This window comes from Podarcis gaigeae, assembly GCF_964106915.1.
Source record: "Podarcis gaigeae genome assembly, chromosome: 8".
Taxonomy (NCBI): Eukaryota; Metazoa; Chordata; class Lepidosauria; order Squamata; family Lacertidae; genus Podarcis; species Podarcis gaigeae.
In genome coordinates, this window is record NC_139684.1 from 88,615,348 (window position 1) to 88,634,988 (window position 19,641).

Genomic DNA, 19,641 nt, shown 5'->3' on the forward strand with positions numbered 1-19,641 from the left:
TGTTTGCATTCCCCAAGTTCGCGACAGTCACTTGACAACAAAGAAACGCTTTGGTGCTGTTGGCCCAGTCCTGTGGAACTCTCTGCCACCGGAGATTCGGCAGGTGCCTTCTGTGCCAACTGTTAAAACACCGGCTGAATTCCTTTCTACTCCTATGCAGGCAATTCAGGACAACAACGTTCCACAAGGGTTTTCTGATGGTCTGCATTTAACTTTTTATGACTTTAGAACAGGAATCTCCAACCTGCGGCCCTCCAGATGTTTTGGGACTACACTTCCCATCATCCCTAACCACTGGTCCTGCTAGCTAGGGATCATGAGAGTTGTAGTCCCAACACATCTGGAGGGCCGCAGGCTGGGAGATGCCTGCTTTAGAGGATGGTTTTATTGCTGTATCCCGATTTGATGAATTTTTACGAAAGAGCGGAAGGCAAATATTTTCCGAAATAGTGTGGTACTTCTGGTTGCGAACGGGATCCATTCCGGAGGCCCGTTCGCAACCTGAACAGAACGCAGTCCGCATCTGCGCATGCACGGGTCACGATTCGCTGCTCACGATTCGCTGCTTATGTGCATGCTCGTGATGTCATTTTGCACGCATGCAACAAAACCCGGAATAACCGGTTCCGTTACTTCCGGGTCACCACCGGACGCAACCTGGAAACGCTCAACCTGAAGGAAGCGTAACATGAGGTATGGCTGTAAATAAGTACACTTGCCCCAATGATGTTGCAAGTGGCCCTGATTAATGAGAGAGTGGAGATTCAAGAAGCAAAAAACTTTATTTTGGGGTGGGTGAGAGAGAGAGCTGCCGTGTGGCGCATTATGTACAGCGGGAAAGCGGGGAGAACAACACAAGAAGGGGAGCCGAAGAACCAAATGCGTGTGAGCCTGTGTCCCACCGCACACCTCAAATGCCAGTCATTCCTGCAGAAGGTTCGCGGCAAAGAGTACACTGGCGGAGGCAGAAGATCGGCAGAAACGGGTGGCAGGGAGGCAGCCCTCCGATCCGCCTCTTTCGCCGGGAGGAAAGAAAATTCCCAGAATCCTCTGGGTTTAACTGGGACAACGCAGCCAGCCAGCCAAGGTAAGTACCGTCCGTTCCCAGGTGTGCTCCCCGCAGGAGAGGGGTAAAGTTGACTTCCGAAAGGGCCTGCTCAGTCGCTGTCGCTGCCCTCCTCGCTGGACTCGGACGGGGCCTCGCTGGCGCTGGCCTCCCCTTCCTCTTCCTCCTCCTCCTCGTGGTTGGAGCGGTCCTCGCTGCCGCTGTGGAGGGGGCTCTGGCTGCTGGCGCGGCGCTGCTGGCGCCGGCCACCCCCTTCCTCGTCCTCCTCCTCGTCGTCGTCCTCCTCGCTGCCGCTCTCGCCTTCGTCGCGCTGGCCCCCCTCCTGCTCCGAGTCCTCGTCCTCGTCGTCGTCGCTGCCGAAGATCTCCTCCTTGTCTCGGGCTGCCCGCTCGTCCTCCTCGCTCTCCTCGGCCGGAGCCCCCTCGCCTTCGCTGGCCTCCCGTTCGCTCTCGCTGGCCGAGCGCCCTTCCTCCTCCTCCTCGCCCTCCTCCGCCTCGCTGGCCTCCTTCTCGCTCTCGCTGCCTTTCTCCGGCTCCTCGTCTAGGGCGAGTGGAAAAAGGAGAGAGGTGAGCACATGGAGGGCAGGGGAAAAACGGGGGAAAGCTGGGCTTTTCAGAGGGACCAATTGGGTTTCTTTCAAAGGAGCTCAAGGTGGCAGTACGTGACTCTTCCCCCTCATTTAATCCCACAACAACCCTTTGAGGTAGGGTAAGCACAGAGAGAGGCAGTGGCTACTCTCCCCCCCCGTGAGGGCCGAAGGGTAAGCTTCATGGCCAACTGGGAGGATTTGAACCCTGCTCTCTCCTCGCCCAATGCTCTAGCTCAGCCTTTCTCAACCTGTGGGTCCCCAGATGTTGTTGAACTGCAACTCCCATCACCCCTAGCTAGCAAGGCCAGAGCTCAGGGATGATGGGAGTCGTAGTCCAACAACATCTGAGGACCCTAAAGCGGGAGGATGGGCTGGGAACATCCGTTTATTATTTTTTAAATAGTTTTTTATTAAGTTGTACAGTTTTATATTCAACACAATCATTTTTATCACAAAAAGTATATATAAATCCCTGTGCCCCTCAGCCATGACTTCCCTCAACTTCCTCTTCTGGTTCTTTAGATATTTACTTCTCCTGCCTGTTTTATTCTACCTTAATTTTATAATCTCTTAATTTGATATTGTTACAATCTTATCGCTTTTGTACCATACTTTTCCATATTACATCTTGCCCTTTATTATTTCCCCATTATTACATCTTGACTTATGCTTGTTTTCTTAATTGTAAGATTTTACTCAAACCCTGCTAGTGAGTCCACTTTGCAACATACAGCGGACGCTTGGGTTGCGAACGTGATCCATGCAGGATGCACGTTCACAACCCGCAGTGGCGCATCTGCGCACGTGCGGGTTGCAATTCGGCGCTTCTGCACATGTACAAAGTGCAATTCGGTGCTTCTGCGCATGCGCAAAGTGCGATTTAGCGCTTCTGCACATGCGCAACCGCCGAAACCCGGAAGTAACCGGTTCCGGTACTTCCGGGTTTTGGCGGTCCGTAACCCCCCAAAAAACACACCCTGAAGCATCTGTAACTCAAGGTATGACTGTATACGGTTCCCATCCCTTTAAACGAAGAGGGTAACGATGGAAGGCAGGACCTCCCCCTTTAAGAAACATGGATGCCGCTGCGCCAGCCAATGAGGCAACAGCGATGGAGCTGCTTTGGAGTGTTCCACCAGGTGCCAAAATGCAGGGGGAGTTCTTTAAAGCAGAGGCTGCAAATTTCGCAATGTGGCCGCCTGGCCACACAGGCATCTCCAGCAGCGAGCAGAGGGGGCACCAGGGAGAGATTTTGCCAAGCCGGCACCTACCTGAGCCTTGGGCCTCTTTTCCCAGGTCCATCTCCTCCTCCTCCTCCTCTTCGGGCTCGTGGTTCTCCAGCTGGGCTTTGCGGGCTTCCTGCAGGGGACAGAGCTGCGAGTTAGGGGGCATTTGGGGAAGGAGAAACCCCCCCCCAGCTGACTTCCAGCAACTCCACTGGCATTCCTGCCAGGGCTGGAATCACAGGCAGGTCAGAACAAAGAGGCAGGGGGCTTCCACCGAAGTTTCCTCCTCTCCCGGATGTTTCCCAAGCATTCTCAAGTTGCATCTGCACACCCTCTTTATCTCGCATGTTATCGGGAGTTCAGGGGAGAGGGAAACTTGTTGCAACAGGAGAGGGAGATATCCTGGATAATTCAGCAGCCTCTGGACCCCCTTCCTCTGCTTCAGCCTCAGAGTCTGAGCTGCTCCCTGTCACAGGTTCCTCCTGCTCACTAAACCCCGTTGTCCCGTCTGTATCCAGCATCCCCTTCCAATCTCCCTCTGACCGCTCCATCAACCCCCGGGGTTCAGAGCCTTCCTCCTCTGGGATCTCCCTGGGGGTTCCCCCGGCCGGTGCCTCCCACCACTCCTTGTCATCCAGTCAGTCTCCACCCCCATCGTTCAGCCCGGACACTGAGGTCCAGCACCGAGGGCCTTCTGGTGGTTCCCTCCCTGCAAGAAGTGAGAACGAAATAAAAAAATTCCTTCCAGTAGCACCTTAAAGACCAACTAAGTTAGTTCTTGATATGAGCTTTCATGTGCATGCACACTTCTTCAGATGTATCTGAAGAATACACTTGATGTATTCAGATGTATTCTTCAGATACACTTCTTCAGATGTATCTGAAGAAGTGTGCATGCACACGAAAGCTCATACCAAGAACTAACTTAGTTGGTCTTTAAGGTGCTATTGGAAGGAATTTTTTAATTTTGTTTTGACTATGGCAGACCAACACGGCTACCTATCTGTAACTGCAAGAAGTGAGGTTACAGGGAACCAGGCAGAGGGCCTTCTCGGTGGTGGCACCCGCCCCGTGGAACGCCCTCCCATCAGATATCAAGGAAATAAACAACTACTGTATCTGACTTCCAGAAGACATCTGAAGGCAGCCCTGTTTAAGAAGTTTATAATGTTTGATTCTATTTTTAATATTCTGTTGGGAGCCGCCCAGAGTGGCTGGGGAAACCCAGCCAGATGGGCGGGGTATAACTAATAAATTATTGTTATATTACTATTATGACACTTCCCCTGGTTCTGGGTTCACGTAGCCCAGGGGTCAGCAACCTAAGGCCCATGGGGGTCGTTTAACTGGCCCAGGAGCCACCCCCAAACCAAGCCACCTGCTCGGCGAGTCCCCGCGCACTGCACCAAACCGGCACAACATGGCGCAGGGACTTGTGTCAGCAGAAATTGGGCCTGCGCATACACCGGAAATCGCATCTGCGCAGACACAGATGCCAGAAATCGCGCCTGCTCATGCGCACGCGCAATCTGGCTCACAGAGGGATCTCCGCTGGAGTGAACCGGCCCAGGCGATTTAAACCTTGGCAACCCCTTACTTAGCCTAACCCTGCCAAGACCAGCTGAAGGGTCGAGCATACTGCCCCCTCAACAGAGGCTGATGGGATACCCCTGAGAACCTATCTAGCAAGCACGGTGGGAAAAGCCTTGTTCTCTCCTGACTCCCCCCCCCCAAGGTATAGACTGCTTTGGAACATGGAGGCTCTACAGAACTGCCATGGCCAAAAGTGCTCTTGGAACTTAGGAACCCCAAAGGTACCAGTGAGCAGAGGCAGCTTCCTTCCCAGGGGGCAGACTTTTGTCATCCGTCTCCCACCCCAAGTCCTCCTTTCCAGAGAATTTCGACCGGAAGAGAAGTCCTGGCCTTCAGAGATTGAGGTGCACCAGGCCCCAGGTGCCAAGGACCGAACTAGATTTCCGTATCCCTAGTGGTGGCCGATATAGTTAAAGCTATGGTTTGCCCAGTAGTGATGTATGGAAGTGAGAGATGGACCACAAAGAAGGCTGATCGCCGAAGAATGGATGCTTTTGAATTCTGGTGCTGGAGGAGACTCTTGAGAGTCCCATGGACTGCAAGAAGACCAAACTTCTCCATTCTGAAGGAAATCAGCCCTGAGTGCTCACTGGAAGGACAGATCCCTGGAAAAGACCCTGATGCTGGGAAAGATGGAGGGCGCAAGGAGAAGGGGACGACAGAGGACGAGATGGTGGGACAGTGTTCTCGAAGCTACCAGCATGAGTTTGACCAAACTGCGGGAGGCAGTGGAAGACAGGAGGGCCTGGCGAGCTCTGGTCCAGGGGGTCACGAAGAGGCGGACACGACTAAACGATGAAACAACAACAAGTGGTGGCTGATAGGCAGTGGTTTGCCTCTCCTCTCTCTAGGAATTGGTTCTAATTCCGTCAATGATCCTCGCTTCCATTAAGCATCCGGCCAGCTCCAATGGCCAGAGCGGGGCAGTGAGATGGGGTAGAAACTCGAAGGAACATTTTATCATATGTGGTGGGAATGTAAGAAAGTAAAAAACTTTTGGGAAATGATGCATAATGAGTTGAAAAAGATGTTGGAATATACATTTCTAAAAAAACCAGAAGCATTTCTACTTGGCGTTATAGGTAAGGATATTAATAGACAGGATGTAAAATTGTTTTTATATGCAACAAGAGTATTGTTAGCCCAGAAATGGAAGCAAGAAGAAATTCTGACGAAAGAAGAATGGCAGACAAAATTAATGGGCTACGCAGAATTGGATAAAATGACAAAAAGGATTCGAAACCTGCCTGACCAGAGATTTACAGAAGATTAGAAGAAATGTACGAATTATTTGAAGAGCAACTGTAATCAACAAATTACGCTAGAAGTTTTGTAAGGAGAAATGTACAAAGTGTTACAAAGAAGAGAAAGGAGATATTAAATATGAGACCTAAGTGTAATAGTGAAAATAAGAAATGTAAATCAAATGAATAGATTGGAAAATTTTCAGATGTGATTGATGGAAGTAAAAAAAAATGTAAAAGTACGTTTAGTTATTGTTGAAAATGATTATGTTGAAAAACTAATAAAAAATTAAAAAAATAAGAAAATAGAGATGGGGTGGAAGCTGGGAGCCAGGATTCCTGGGTCCCCTGGGTCTCTCCAGCCTTACCTGGGCCTCCAGCTCCTTCTCATTCATATCTCGGTGCTTCACCACCAGAACGGCGTTGGTTCCCGACTGCACCCCGGCCTTGGCTCGCCGCTTGCTCAGCCGCACTCTGCGACGGGGAGGGAGAGGTTAAGGAGGGAGCAGGGGCCCGACTCCCTCTGCGCATTCACACACGCCCTGGCGGCAGGATACAGCCCTCGAGTGCTGGTGCGTGTTGCACAAAATTGGGGGCGGCGAGGGGCTGGTTGCATGCCAGAACCGCCTGCGCCACTTAGCGGGGTCACAGTGGTGACCAGCAGAGGGAACACAATGGGATATCTCTGGGGAGGCCCTTATTTCATAAATTCAAAGTATTGGAAGGGACCCCCAAAGGTCATCCAGCCCACCCCTGCCACGCAGGACTTACAGCTCAGATGCAACATGTGCTCATGTGCTGGAGGGAAAGGAGTAAGAAGAGGTTGCTGGATCAGGCCCATCTAGTCTCACAGTGGCCAAATACCCAAAAGTCTAGATAGACTGCCTCTGGACCTGGAGGTTCCATGAGATCCTAGCGTGCCATTATGGGAAAGCCGCAAGCAGGATTTGAGTACAGGAGCAACTCTCCCCTCCTGCCATTTCCAGAAACTGGCGTTCAGAAGCATTTACCGCCTCTGACCAGGGAGGCAGAGGCCCTATACGGTCTAGGACCCTCGTACCTACGGGACCGCCTCTTCTGGTACGTCCCATGGAGGACCTTATAGTCTTCAAATAAAAACATCTTGGAGGTCCCGGGCCACAGGGAGGTTAGGCTGGCCTCAACCAGAACCAGGGCTTTTTCGGCTGTGGTTCCGATCTGGTGGAACGCTCTGTCCCAAGAGACTAGGGCCCTGCGGAACTTGACATCTTTCTGCAGAGCCTGCAAGACGGAGCTGTTCCACTAGGCCTTTGGCCAGGGCACAGTCTGACCCCCTCCTTTGGTAATCCTCATAAAACTCTAGCCCAATGATTGCCATTAATTTGATTCTGAATTGATTTTAAAATGAATTGATTTTAGAATGCTGTGTTACTTTTATTGTTGTTAGCCGCTCTGAGCCCGGCTTCGGCTGGGGAGGGCGGGATATAAATAAAAAATATATTATTATTATAGCTATCATGGCAAGTAGCCACTGATATCTTTCTCTTCCTTCATCATTTGTTTTTGTTTTGCTTTTGTCTTTGTTTTCATTATCTATTTTGTGCTTCTGTTTTGCATTTTTACACCGCAAACTTTCATCTTCAGATGAAAGGCAGTATACAAAGGGAGCAAACAAGAAATGCCTAATCCTGTTTGAAAGCTGTCTTCGTTGGTGGCCATCCCTGTCTCCTGTGGCAGGGAGTTCCACAGGTTAACCATGTGCTCAGTGGAGAAAGGAAAAGGCTGGGCGGCTCCCCCCCCCCCAAAAAAAGGCTTCACTTTCTCCCTCTGCCTCACCTGGTCTCCAGTTCGTTGTAATAGACTCCGTCACCCTCCCGGAAGATGAAGAAGTAGTTTTCCTCGTAGCCCTTGCTGGCTTTGTTCTTGACGTTCCAGTTGTATTCCCGGGCGATCTTGTACTCGTACCTGGAGGAGGAGGATAGAAAGAAAAGGGTGAGGGCTTTGGTGCAGCCCCATATTCATTCCGAGGTGTTCTCCTGTCCCCCTCCAATAATCCCATCGGCTGAGAGGGCAAACGGTTCTAGCCAGGCTCCTTCAAAATATAAGCACAGAACTGTCATCTGGTCCAACGCAGGAATCACAGCTGAATCCCCGAAGCATTGCCATCCAATTTCTTGTTTAAAAACCTCCAAGGAAGGAGAATCGGAGGCCGTTCTTCTGCTGAACAGCCCTTGCTGTCCGAAGGTCCTCCCCAAGGTTGGTGGTGTTATCGCTTTTAGTGTTCTTTGATTAGGCAGCAATCCTTGGATGTCAAAGTGATGGCAACACAAATTTACCGTATTTTTTGCCCTATAAGACTCACTTTTTCCCTCCTAAAAAGTAAGGGGGAATGTGTGTTCGTCTTATGGAGCGAATGCAGGCTGCGCAGCTATCCCAGAAGCCAGAACAGCAAGAGGGATTGCTGCTTTCGCTGCACAGTGATCCCTCTTGCTGTTCTGGCTTCTGAGATTCAGAATATTTTTTTTCTTGTTTTCCTCCTCCAAAAACTAGGTGCGTCTTATGGTCTGGTGTAGAGAGAAAAATATGGTACAAAGAAAAAGAGAATGATGAAATTGGCGCGGTTGCTTCTTCTAAGGGTCGGGTGAAATTGGTATCTGCACCGTCAAAGAGTTTTGCTGAAAGGTCTTGCCCCAAGACTCCACTTGTCGGAAGGACAACAGACATAAATCCAGCAGCATTCCAGTCTGTCAGGGAGGTTCTAGGAAATTTGGATAGGCCTTTAACAACAACAAAGAGCAACTTCCCAAAAGGAAAAAAAAGTCTTCTATGAAAAAGGCTACTGAAACTGCAAACAGAGTTGAAAGCAGCAGCATGGTTACTGAAGACTATCCAGAAATGGAGAACCTCTTTTCCTATGATCCTTTAGACTTTGAGAGTTTTGAAGTTCCCGAAGACCACAGGCTGAGCCACACGCCCCTGACTGGAGTTCCTCTGATGGTACAGTGGTGCCCCGCAAGACGAATGCCTCGCAAGACGGAAAACCCGCTAGACGAAAGGGTTTTCCGTTTTGGAGGTGCTTCGCAAAACGAATTTCCTATGGGCTTGCTTCGCAAGACGAAAATGTATTGCGAGTTCCTGCGGGGTTTTTATCCTCCCCCCCCTTTTCCCCAAGCCGCTAAGCCGCTTATCAGCTGATCCGCTTAACAGCGGATCCACTAAGCCGCTAAGCAGCTGATCCACTAAGCCGCTTAACAACTGATCGGCTAAGCCGCTTATCAGCTGATCCGCTAAGCCGCTTAACAGCTGATCCGCTAAGCCGCTTATCAGCTGATCTGCTAAGCCCGCTAATCCGCTAATAGCGCTAATCCGCTAATGGGCTTGCTTCGCAAGACGAAAAAAACGCAAGACGAAGAGACTCGCGGAACGGATTCTTTTCGAGTTGCGAGGCACCACTGTATTTGAAAATGCCTCTGACAGATTTGCAAGCACAATCTCTGTATCTGCAAAAGAGCCTTCCATTTCATGGGGCTATGATACCCTGCAGTCCACGCTAGACTTCCTGGCCACTTTGGATGAAGTAATAATTGACCTTTTCCCCTCCCTTATAATATGTAAACAGGCTTATCTCTTTTTAAGATGACTTTTGAGCAAACATGTCCCCGCATGAAAAAGGTAGTGTGTCAGGGAGACGGCTTGGGCAGGAAACACGCCTGACATGCTGGTTTTCCAAGTGCGGGGATTTTTTTTTTTTTAAGTCTCCCTGTAATGTTTAGCTTTCTTAACCAGACAACACGTGCGCCCTCCCAGTTGGCACACGTACACATCCTCGGGAGCGTAGTCCATCTCTTCGTCTTGGTCTCGTTTGCGTTTGCGCATCGTGTCGTCCACAGGGAGGAAGTAGGCCACAAACTGGTTCCCTTCCTCATCCATCATGCCCCTGGAATGGGGGGTGGGAGAGAGAGAGAGAGAGAGAGAGAGAGAGAGAGAGGAAGGAAGGTTATCTCTTGCATGGAATCCAGTAGCAAACCAGTTTGTCATGGAGAGACTGGAGTTTGGTGCGTAGCTGTCAACTTACAGATTTGAAAATAAGGGACCTGCAGCCTCGAAAATAAGGGATCAGCAGCCAAAATAAGGGATTTTCTGAACACAGGTATGTTCAACTTCTGAGCCCCTCCAAGCCAAAGGCAGGAAGCCCAGCCAGCAGCCAAACGAAGCCTCAAGTGGTGGTTCCCACAGCGCAGCAACCCAGCAAAGGGGATGCAGCAAGGGAAACCACCGTCACCTCTCTGCTGGGAAGCGCTGAGCAAAGGCGAGTCCCCAGGCAACGCAGCTAATTTGATTGGCACAAGGAATACAAGCTCCCCCCCCCCCCCGTCGTTCTTAGACTCCTTATTGGGTGAGCAACGCAGCCAAGCAACACAGTTTGAGCCTCCCTCCTCCCTGGCCAGCAGGGAGGGAGAGAGGAAGAGGAGCAGCTCCCTTTGAAACCCAGGATATTTAAGGGACATCATCAATAAGGGACAGCAGCAGGAGACGGCGCTGGGGTGAGGGACTTTCCCGCCAAATAAGGGACAGTTGACAGCTATGGTTTGGTGACAGGACACCTGCCCGGCATGCAGAAGGCCTCAGGTTCAACCCCCAGCACAGCTTCTCCAAGTGAGGCTTGGAATAATTCCCGTCTCCCGTGAAGAGAGCTGCATTTCCTTACCTAATCATGGCCTGGGACATCATCTCGAGGGCGGCTGACCCACTGGTGTCCTTGGGTGCTGGGTCAGAGTCGAAGATGACCTGGGCGCAGGGGTTGATCCACATCTGGCAGAGGGCGGAAGAAGAACAGCTTACGGCACGGCAAGAACCCTCCAGAAATGGCACACAGCTGGCAGGGCCTAGAAGTGCCTCATCCCCACGTCTCCAGGATATAGCTGTCAATGTTTCCCATTTTTTAAGGGAACTTCCCTTATTCCGAATAGGATTCCTCGCAAGAAAAGGGAAAAGTTGACAGCTATGCTCCAGGATTCGCCCCAAATGGGCCTGACTATGCGGTCCGAGGAGAATGAGGGGCTTCTGCGTGCAAAAACAGGGAGTGGGTGCGAGAACCAGGGGGAAGGGGCTCTGTGACTACTACTCCACCCCCTGAGTCTTACTCTCCTCTTAGGCAGAGAGGCCCGGATTAAGACCTTTATATCCCCAAAGCACTTAAAATATTTTGCTGCCCCCATATCTATCTAACCCCAAATATATGCAATTATAAACCACAAGATAAAATTTTATTTTTCGAAACGAGACAAAAGCTACGGCAACATGGAAAATAATGTTCATTTTTGTATACAGTTCTACCTGGGTTGCCGAACGCCTTGGAACTCGTACATTTCAGCTCCCGAATGATCGAAAACCAGAAGTGAGCATTCCGGTTTTCGAATGATTTTCGGAAGCCGAACATCCGCCGTGGCTTCTGTTTGGCTGCAGGATGCAAGAAGCCACGTCTTGGTTTTCGAACAGTTCCGGAAGTCGAACAAGACTCCCGGAACGCATTCTGTCCGAGAACCAAGGTACATCTGTACTTCCGCTTTATTTGTATTCAAAAAGTTTTCCCCTACTTTTTCCAATTGCAAAGTCTTTGATCAGATCCTCAAAACCAATCCTGCTTCTATACTTAATGGACATAAGGCATCCCTCCTGCCTTGTTGCATAGTTGTTCGGTTGGGATTTTTAATATACTTCGGCTGAGAAAAGGAACGCCCACCTGAGCAATTTGTGACCACTAAATGTTAAAAATCCGGCCATGGGAAATTTCTGTCGCTTCCCCCCTTCCCTTGATGCCCTAAATAAGTGCTCGTTGGTTCATCCATCTTTGCCAAGAGCCCACCACCTCTCTAATCTCGCTCTCCCTGCCTCCGGACCCTTCGCAAATGAACAGGAAATGAAGCTTCGCAGCCGAAAAACCATAGGAACAGAGCAGGTAGAGAGAGGCCTAGTGGCGAGAGCAGGGCTGCTGTATACAAAGCCCCAAACATCTTAGATCCAACTGCCCCCATACATAGTTAAAGGATTGAGTCCTAAGTGCTGGCACTGCGGTCAAGAGTTAGGGGTATATGCACATATATAGAGAAATGCTTATCTCAGGAATACTGGGGAATAGTAAAAAAGAAAGGAAAGAGCAAGATTGGTATAAAATTATGATCTTAGCTGGCAGAATCCGAAACCAGGGAGAAGAGTCAGTAGAAGAAGATTGGAAGAAATTTAAAGAAAGAAGATTGGAAGAAATTTATCTACAGAAACATTGTAAAATTAAGGAATGTTAGAAGGATGCTGGAATGAAGTTATGTGGTTTTAGCAGTAATGTTATAAAGGATTAAGTAAAAATGGATTGTCAACAGGTCAGAATGTAATTTACAATATATTAAGATAAATTATTAAGATTAAAACAAAGATGGAAAGGATTTGCTGAAATAACTAATTGAACTAGAATACAAAAAAGGGAGGTGTGAGGAGGTCAAGGAAACAAGCAAATGAAAGATAAGACATGGAAAGATTGACTTGTTTTTAATTGTTTTTATTTTTTGTATTTTGTATTTTCTGTTTTTCTTTTTCTCTTTTTTATTTTTGTAATTTTTTGAAACTTCAATAAATATTATTTTTTTTAAAAAAGGAATAAAGGCTCATTGAAGTGAAAAAAATAAAAAAATAAAATTATGATCTTAGCTGGTATGCTTGTTATTGCATCAGGATGGAAAGAAAAGGATAAATGGACAATGGAAAAATGGAATGACTATGTTTTTGAACATATACAATCTGATGTATTTGAAGAGGTAATGAGGGAAGAAACAAGGGATAACAAAGGTCAAAAGATTTTGAATAAATGGGCAAGTTATAGGAATTGGATAGCACGGGGGGGGGGGGGGAGCCAACCCAAGCATCCAAATTAGAATGATTAATCTGTGCACATGGTTAAAGATTTGAAGAGAGAACAAGTTTTTTGGGGGGAGGGGTAAAGGGGAAGGAGGAAGAAAAATTAGGATAAATGAATAGGGACAAAAGAATATACTGTTATGCATAACTAATAGGAGGATGATTTTGATGTATGTTATAGTTAGATTTTTGACTGATTTTTTTTGTAAGTTATTCGATGTCCCTGGAGGAAAGAGTGATTATAAAGAATAATAATAATCAAAATAAAATAATCCAACTGTCCCTTCTTTCGATCTCACCTTGAAGTCAGGGAAGACAGGCATGACCTCCACCGGTGTGACCCGAGGCTTGCTGTAGTGCTGAGCGATCTGGAGGCAGAATTTGGAAGTGAGAAATGTGGGTGAGGCCAGCGGAGGCAAGGACACCAATAAGCTTCTCGGAACTGCGCCCCCAAATCCCCGAAAAGCATTGTCCTCCCAAAGGGACGCAGCAAATATATTTATGCTGCTGCCCACCTCTGCATTTCCTGGCAAGGTGGGCAGCTTCAAGCTCTGAGTATTGTGTTTTAATTAAAGGGGCGTGGGTGGCGCTGTGGGTTAAACCACAGAGCCTAAGGCTTGCCAATCAGCAGGTCGGCGGTTCGAATCCCCGTGACGGAGTGAGCTCCCATTGCTCGGTCCCTGCTCCTGCCAACCTAGCAGCTTGAAAGCACGTCAAAATCCAAGTAGATAAATAGGTACCACTCCGGCAGGAAGGTAAACGGCATTTCCGTGCGCTGCTCTGGTTCGCCAGAAGCGGCTTAGTCATGCTGGCCACATGACCCGAAAGCTGTACGCCGGCTCCCTTGGCCAATAAAGCGAGATGAGCACCACAACCCCAGTGTTGGCCGCGACTGGACCTAATGGTCAGGGGTCGCTTTACCTATTGTGTTTTAATACTTAACCTGCCCCGGAACCTCAGGGTGAGTCCATCAATCTGTCAATCATCATCATCATCCCCTTTACAAAAGTGCAACAGTGAGAGGACAGCGGTTTCACTTCCCAAAAAAAGGAACCACCCCGGGCAGCTCACCGACTTCTGAGCATCCTCAAAGGTCTTCTCGATGGCCGCAATCTGGCTATCTCTGTCCTTGTAGATCTCTTCCTCTGTGAACTGTTGCTTGACAGACACGCCAATCCTGATTGAGAACCAGGAAAGAAATATGTATCAGAAAGGAGTCGTTTACCCAGGTAAAGGAAGACCACAGCGGCCCTCAGGAGGAACTGTGGGAAACTGGCTGAAACAGATCTCTGGAGGCTTTGAAGGCCTGGTCCAGAAACTCAAAGTTTTATCACGTTCATCACTATTGTTTTTTTATGTTGAAACAGCAGCTTTTTAAAATATGTTTAATTTCTACTCACTTAACCTCCGGCTTCTCGTTGGAGACCCCGTAGCGGTTGAACTCTGTGGAGATGTATTCGGTCTTTCTCATCCATGGAACCACCTTGGCATGCTGCTGGGATCTGCAAAGAGAAAGAGATTTTAAATTTTTTTAGGAAGAATCCCCGTCTCTTGTCTCTCTCCAGAGGCATTTCTGAGTACTGCAAGCCTCCAATTCCAACAGCCACGTTCCTAGCCCTCAAGATGGTCTGCAACACCTGTGAGAAAGACCTAGGAAGGAAAAGCTGCTGGGTTATCCTTGGCCACTCCTACTGGCAACAGAAATGTACAAGTTGCTTCATTTCACTGAGCTACTTCATAGGACTTCTTCAGTACTGGCCCCGACTTGGTGGAACGCTCTGTCACAAGAGACCAGGGCCCTGTGGGACTTAACATCTTTCTGCAGGGCCTGCAAGCCAGAGCTGTTCTGCCTGGCCTTTGGTTTGGACTCAGTCTGACCCTTATGTTTCCCTCCCCTTATGGTTTTGATCTATGGGCTACTTTTAAAATGACGCTGCATTTTAAATTGTATTTTAACCTGTATTTTAAATTGATTCCCCCCATTATGTTTTTACTGTAATTTTACTGGTGTTAGCCACCCTGAGCCCAGCTCTGGCTGGGGAGGGCGGGGTATAAATAATTTTTATTACTATTACTATTATTATTATTATTATTATTATTGGCAATGAAGAGCCCTCCTGCTGTGCAACAGGTCAGTGCAACTGGCTGTTAACCAGAAGGTTGGTGGTTCAAGCCCACCCAGGGATGCCTGCGGCCAGAATTCCTGCATTGCAGGGGGTTGAGCTAGATGACCCCCAGGGGTCCCTTCCAAGTCTAGAATTCTATGATTCTAAGAGTATTTTCCCCACCTAACATATACTGTATTTTTCGCTCCATAAGACGCACTTTTTTCTTCCTAAAAAGTAAGGGGAAATGTCCGTGTGTCTTATGGTGTGAATGTGTGGTCCCTGGAGCCAAATTGCCCAGGGGAGAAAAACAGATCATGCTTTTTTTTTTTCTGAAAGAGGGAAGTGGGTGTTGAAACAAAGCCGCTGATGGGCAAGCGATCGGAAGCGAGATAAGGGACACAACGGAGAGCAGAAAAGGCTTTTCTCGCAGGCGTCTGCAGTCGGAGGAGTGCTTTGGGGTTTAGAATCCCGGCCCAGGTGAAAACCATTACCTCTTGGAACTGGTTGGCACTTGGATCTCTTCCTCCAGCAACTTCTCGTCGGCGGGATCTAGAAGAACTGCAAGAAGCCAAAGAAGGTGCAGCAGTGGTTAGAGGCCGAAGGCTGTTACCCCTTATTTACACACCTAGCCTGGTCTAGCTATTTCAGCCAAATCCTGGGAATCTGCCTCTGGCCAGACTTCCTGGAGTTCTGATTGTCTTCAGCACATCCATGAGAGCCTGATACAGTCACATTAAGATGTACCAATCGTAGACAATTAAAGTGGGCTTTTTTTGCCATGGACATCAACCCAGGCCTTGTGGGGAATTGCTTGCAGACAACCGCAGTGACTGGAGACAGTCAGCTCATGGAATGACCATAGGAGAAATGACCGCTGGGAGAAGCGAAGAGAGAAGAAACGTCATGGTGCATCTGCAGCAGCACAACCGGACACCTTCCTCTGCCCCAGCTGCAACAAAACATGTCTCTCCCATATCGGTCTCTGCAGCCAAAGTAGGTGCTGTAGGTAACTCTTGAACTTCAGGTATCTGAAGAAGTGTGCATGCACACGAAAGCTCATACCAAGAACTAACTTAGTTGGTCTTTAAGGTGCTACTGGAAGGAATTTTGTTTTGTTTTGACTATGGCAGACCAACACGGCTACCTATCTGTAACTGGAACTATGGAAGGCACCCCATTGAGCCGCATGAAATGGAAGTCCATCAACCTCACCAAGAAACTTGCACAGGTACAGACTGATATCTTCTTTCTTACTAAATGCAAGAACCTGGACATTATACCCAAGGGTCTTAGAATTAAGAACCCTCTACAATCCACGTATCCCACTGAATATGCAAGAAAACTATGCAACACTTTCTCTAAGAAACTGCTCAAACATCTGATCAGCGTTCTCTACTCTAAACAGAAGCTAATAAAGGAGGAACTCCTTGTATTGGGCAACTCTATCAGGAACCACCAAGCTTGGCAAGAGTTCCAAAAGGAAAAACAAAACATTTACCACTCTCAACTGGAGCTACTGAAAAAACAGAAAAACAAGAAACTCTCTAACCTTTCCAACGGTATCTGAAGAAGTGTGCATGCACACGAAAGCTCATACCAAGAACTAACTTAGTTGGTCTTTAAGGTGCTACTGGAAGGAATTTTTTTTGTTTTGACTATGGCAGACCAACACGGCTACCTATCTGTATCTTGAACTTCGGTTTGACTTCACTCCTCTATTGCCTCCCGAAACAGACGGATGGGCAACCACATTTAAAAATTGGCATCCTAATACACAACGTATTTGTGTGTGACATCAAGCAGGTTGCGCAATGGGAATCAAAATGTATCAGTCACATCTCCACAATCGGAACCCACAACTGCTGTGCACGGTTATTAAAAAGGTAAAGGACCCCTGGATGGTTAAGTCCAGTCAAAGGCGACTATTGGGTTGCGGTGCTCGTCTCACTTTCAGAGGGAGCCGGCGTTTGTCCGCAGACAGCTTTCCGGGTCATGTGGCCAGCATGACTAAACCGCTTCTGGCGCAACTGTGACGGAAACCAAAGCGCACGGAAATGCCGATGATCTTCCCGCCAGAGCGGTACCTATTTATCTACTTGCACTGGTGAGCTTTCAAACTGCCAGGTTGGCAAGAGCAGGGACCGAGCAACGGGAGCTCACCCCCTCGCGGGGATTTGAACCGCCGACCTTCTGATCAGCAACCCCAAGAGGCTGTGTGGTTTAGACTACAGTGCCACCCACGTCCCACACGGTTATTAAGATTTCCCGGTCCCGCGACTCCTCTCACCGTTGGGGTCGATGCGATATGTATCGGGGTTGATTAGATCTATGGTGACCCCCAGGTCGGGCTCAGTCAGGAGGTCATGTTTGTGCTGCTTCTCGAGAGAGGTGGCTTTGTACTGTACAAACCTGGAAGGTGACAGTAGCAAGAGGCAGGTCAAGTAGCGGAAAATGCATAAGCAGAATTTCAAAGGACGATAATTATTTCAAAATATACAAGCATTTTCCAATTTTGCATGGGTATGTCATAAAAAAATGCCTGCACTGTTCTCCAGCTAAAGGGCAGTTCTAATTATGAGTTTTAAGGTGTAAAAATATGCCTCTGAACACTAATTTACAATACAATAATCTTTCTTGTCATTGTCCCATACAGAACAACGAAACTGAAACAATCTACATCAGACATTCAGAAACCAACAAGCCTTCTATCCCAACTATCCCAGCCTAGTTGACCCCCTAAAAACTCTGATACTCCATAATTAAATATACTCCCATAGAGACTACCTTACACTGCGTTTAAAATCAAAATCGCATTTGGGTAGAAACTGTTTCTCAGGCGGCTAGTCCTAGTCTTTATAACCCTGTACCTTCTTCCAGAAGGCAGAAGCTGAAAGAGATTAGTGGGTGCATTCTTCTTTCTCTCTGGCACAGGAAAGAATATGAACTGCAATATGTGGTTTCCACAAAAATAACCAGTCTTTCAATCTGCAACCCAATTTAATGGGGGCACCTTTCAAAAATGCTGAATGGATCTTGCTTTTCCATAAATGATGCCTAAAGCAGCTATCCGTAAACTAACAGAACATGGCAATACAAAAATGTGAGCAGATAAAACAGCGCCAACTTAAAAGAGATTTTGTAAAATAAAAAAAACTATTTTACCAACTAATGACTGCCCATTCACTTTTGTTTCCTCTGTGTAACTTTTCACATAAGCATTGCACATCTTCTATGATCTATTTTTACATGCAGACTTAAGAGGTCATAACCATTCGACGCTTTGCAGCCTAAATTAACTCGCCATGTGCTGCAGAAAAGTCAGTCTGGTCTGTTTAAGACCCCGGAGGATCCACTGTGGACGTGCTAATGTGCAGAAAACGACAGCCTCACATCTGAGCCTCTCCTTGCTCACCTGTTCTGGTCAAATGGGTATGTGATGAACTTGGGGTCGAAGGGGATATCGGGGAGACTGTTGCAATACTTGACGCGACACACCACCCCTGACCTGCAGAGGGAAAAGAGCGAAAGGGAGGTGAGACCACTTGCCACGCTCCAAGCAAGAGGTGAGGGATGGCGAGGGGGTGATCCTTACCTCTCAGGAAGCGCCCGGTGGGAGTTGGGCCTGAAGAAAAAGAGACAGAGAGATGGGGTTACTGATACTTTAGCACAGAGATGCCGGCACCTAAGAAATGAGACTTGGTGGAACGGTTTAGTCAGAATCTCCTTTTGAATTCATTGGTTCAGGCCCTACCTCCCCCCCGCCCCCCAGAGGAGGAGGAAACAACTTTGCACCACCTTCCAGGTGTCAGCCTTTAAGATACAGGTGAAACTCGAAAAATTAGAATATTGTGGAAAAGTTCATTTATTTCAGTAATTGCACTTAAAAGGTGAAACTAATATATGAGATGGACTCATGACATGCAAAGCGAGATATGTCAAGCCTTGATTTGTTATCATTGTGATGGTTATGGCGTACAGCTGATGAAATCAATGAACCTTCCCACGATATTCCAATTTTTCGAGTTTCACCTGTGTTTGAAGATGGCCATAGTATCTCCCCTCAAGTCTCCTCTTTTCTAAGCTAAACCTACCCAGCTCCTTCGACCGTTCCTCATCAGGCTTGGTTTCAGGACCCTTGATCGTCTTGGTTGCCCCTCTCTGCCCACCTTTCAGCTTGTCCATATTATGAGTGGCATTGTTCCATACCAGTCTCTCACCCCAAGGTCCCAAGGCAGTTTTCAGCATCAAAACAGAGCGTTAAATGCAGTTTTTGAGACGAATTAAAACAATATGCGGGAGCTACCTAAGTACAATTGTTACTTTACTGCTTTATTCCTCAGTTTTTAACGGAAGCGACTCCAAGGCGCCTGGCAGAGGGACCCAGGAGTCCGGGCTCAGCCCCTCCCCCTCTGCGGACCCTTTGGGGGGCGGGGGGGAGAGGGAGACCCCTCCCCTCTTCCACAGGGGACCCAGGCGTCCGGGAGAGGGCAGTGACGTCACCCCTACCTGTGCCCGGGCTCTTCCCGCTGCGCCTGAGTCTGGATAGTTGGCGCCATCGCGAACCCCCCTCAGGAGCAACAGGCTATGCCAGTCAACGGGGGGCGGGGCTTAATAACTCCGCCGCGGAGCCCGCTGGGAAATGTAGTTCGGGCTGCTACGTCAAGCCACTTCCGGCCAGGGGGGAAAAACGTCGCAGGCTGCTTATGCGCGCGGGAAATCCATTGTTTGGGACCTACAAGTGTGAGGGGAACTGCCATAGCGCGAAATAGCCGCCCTTCCCTCACACAGAAAGAACCCGTCCCGAATGGCATGTCGGGAAATGGAGTCCTGGCCGCAGTGCATTGTGGGGCATACGGCTGCCGCCGCCGCCAATCAGGAGAGCTCTCGTGCGCAATGCATGCCGGGATCCTCCCCGCCCGCGCCTGCG

General features: G+C 48.6%; 1 protein-coding gene across 1 annotated transcript; it reads right to left on the reverse strand.

Annotated features, from left to right (window-relative positions):
- Positions 1 to 763: 763 nt before the first annotated feature.
- On the reverse strand, positions 764 to 19,336 carry PAF1 (PAF1 homolog, Paf1/RNA polymerase II complex component). The gene is made up of 14 exons (XM_083753952.1): positions 19,221 to 19,336; positions 18,307 to 18,336; positions 18,127 to 18,219; positions 17,002 to 17,123; positions 15,206 to 15,272; positions 14,007 to 14,108; positions 13,678 to 13,783; positions 12,906 to 12,974; positions 10,406 to 10,509; positions 9,518 to 9,634; positions 7,534 to 7,662; positions 6,087 to 6,192; positions 2,927 to 3,014; positions 764 to 1,606 (listed from the first exon to the last, which is right to left on the reverse strand). Exons 1-14 carry the CDS (start codon positions 19,268 to 19,270, stop codon positions 1,158 to 1,160), a joined length of 1,632 nt encoding a protein of 543 aa, XP_083610078.1. The 5' UTR covers positions 19,271 to 19,336; the 3' UTR covers positions 764 to 1,157.
- Positions 19,337 to 19,641: the final 305 nt, after the last annotated feature.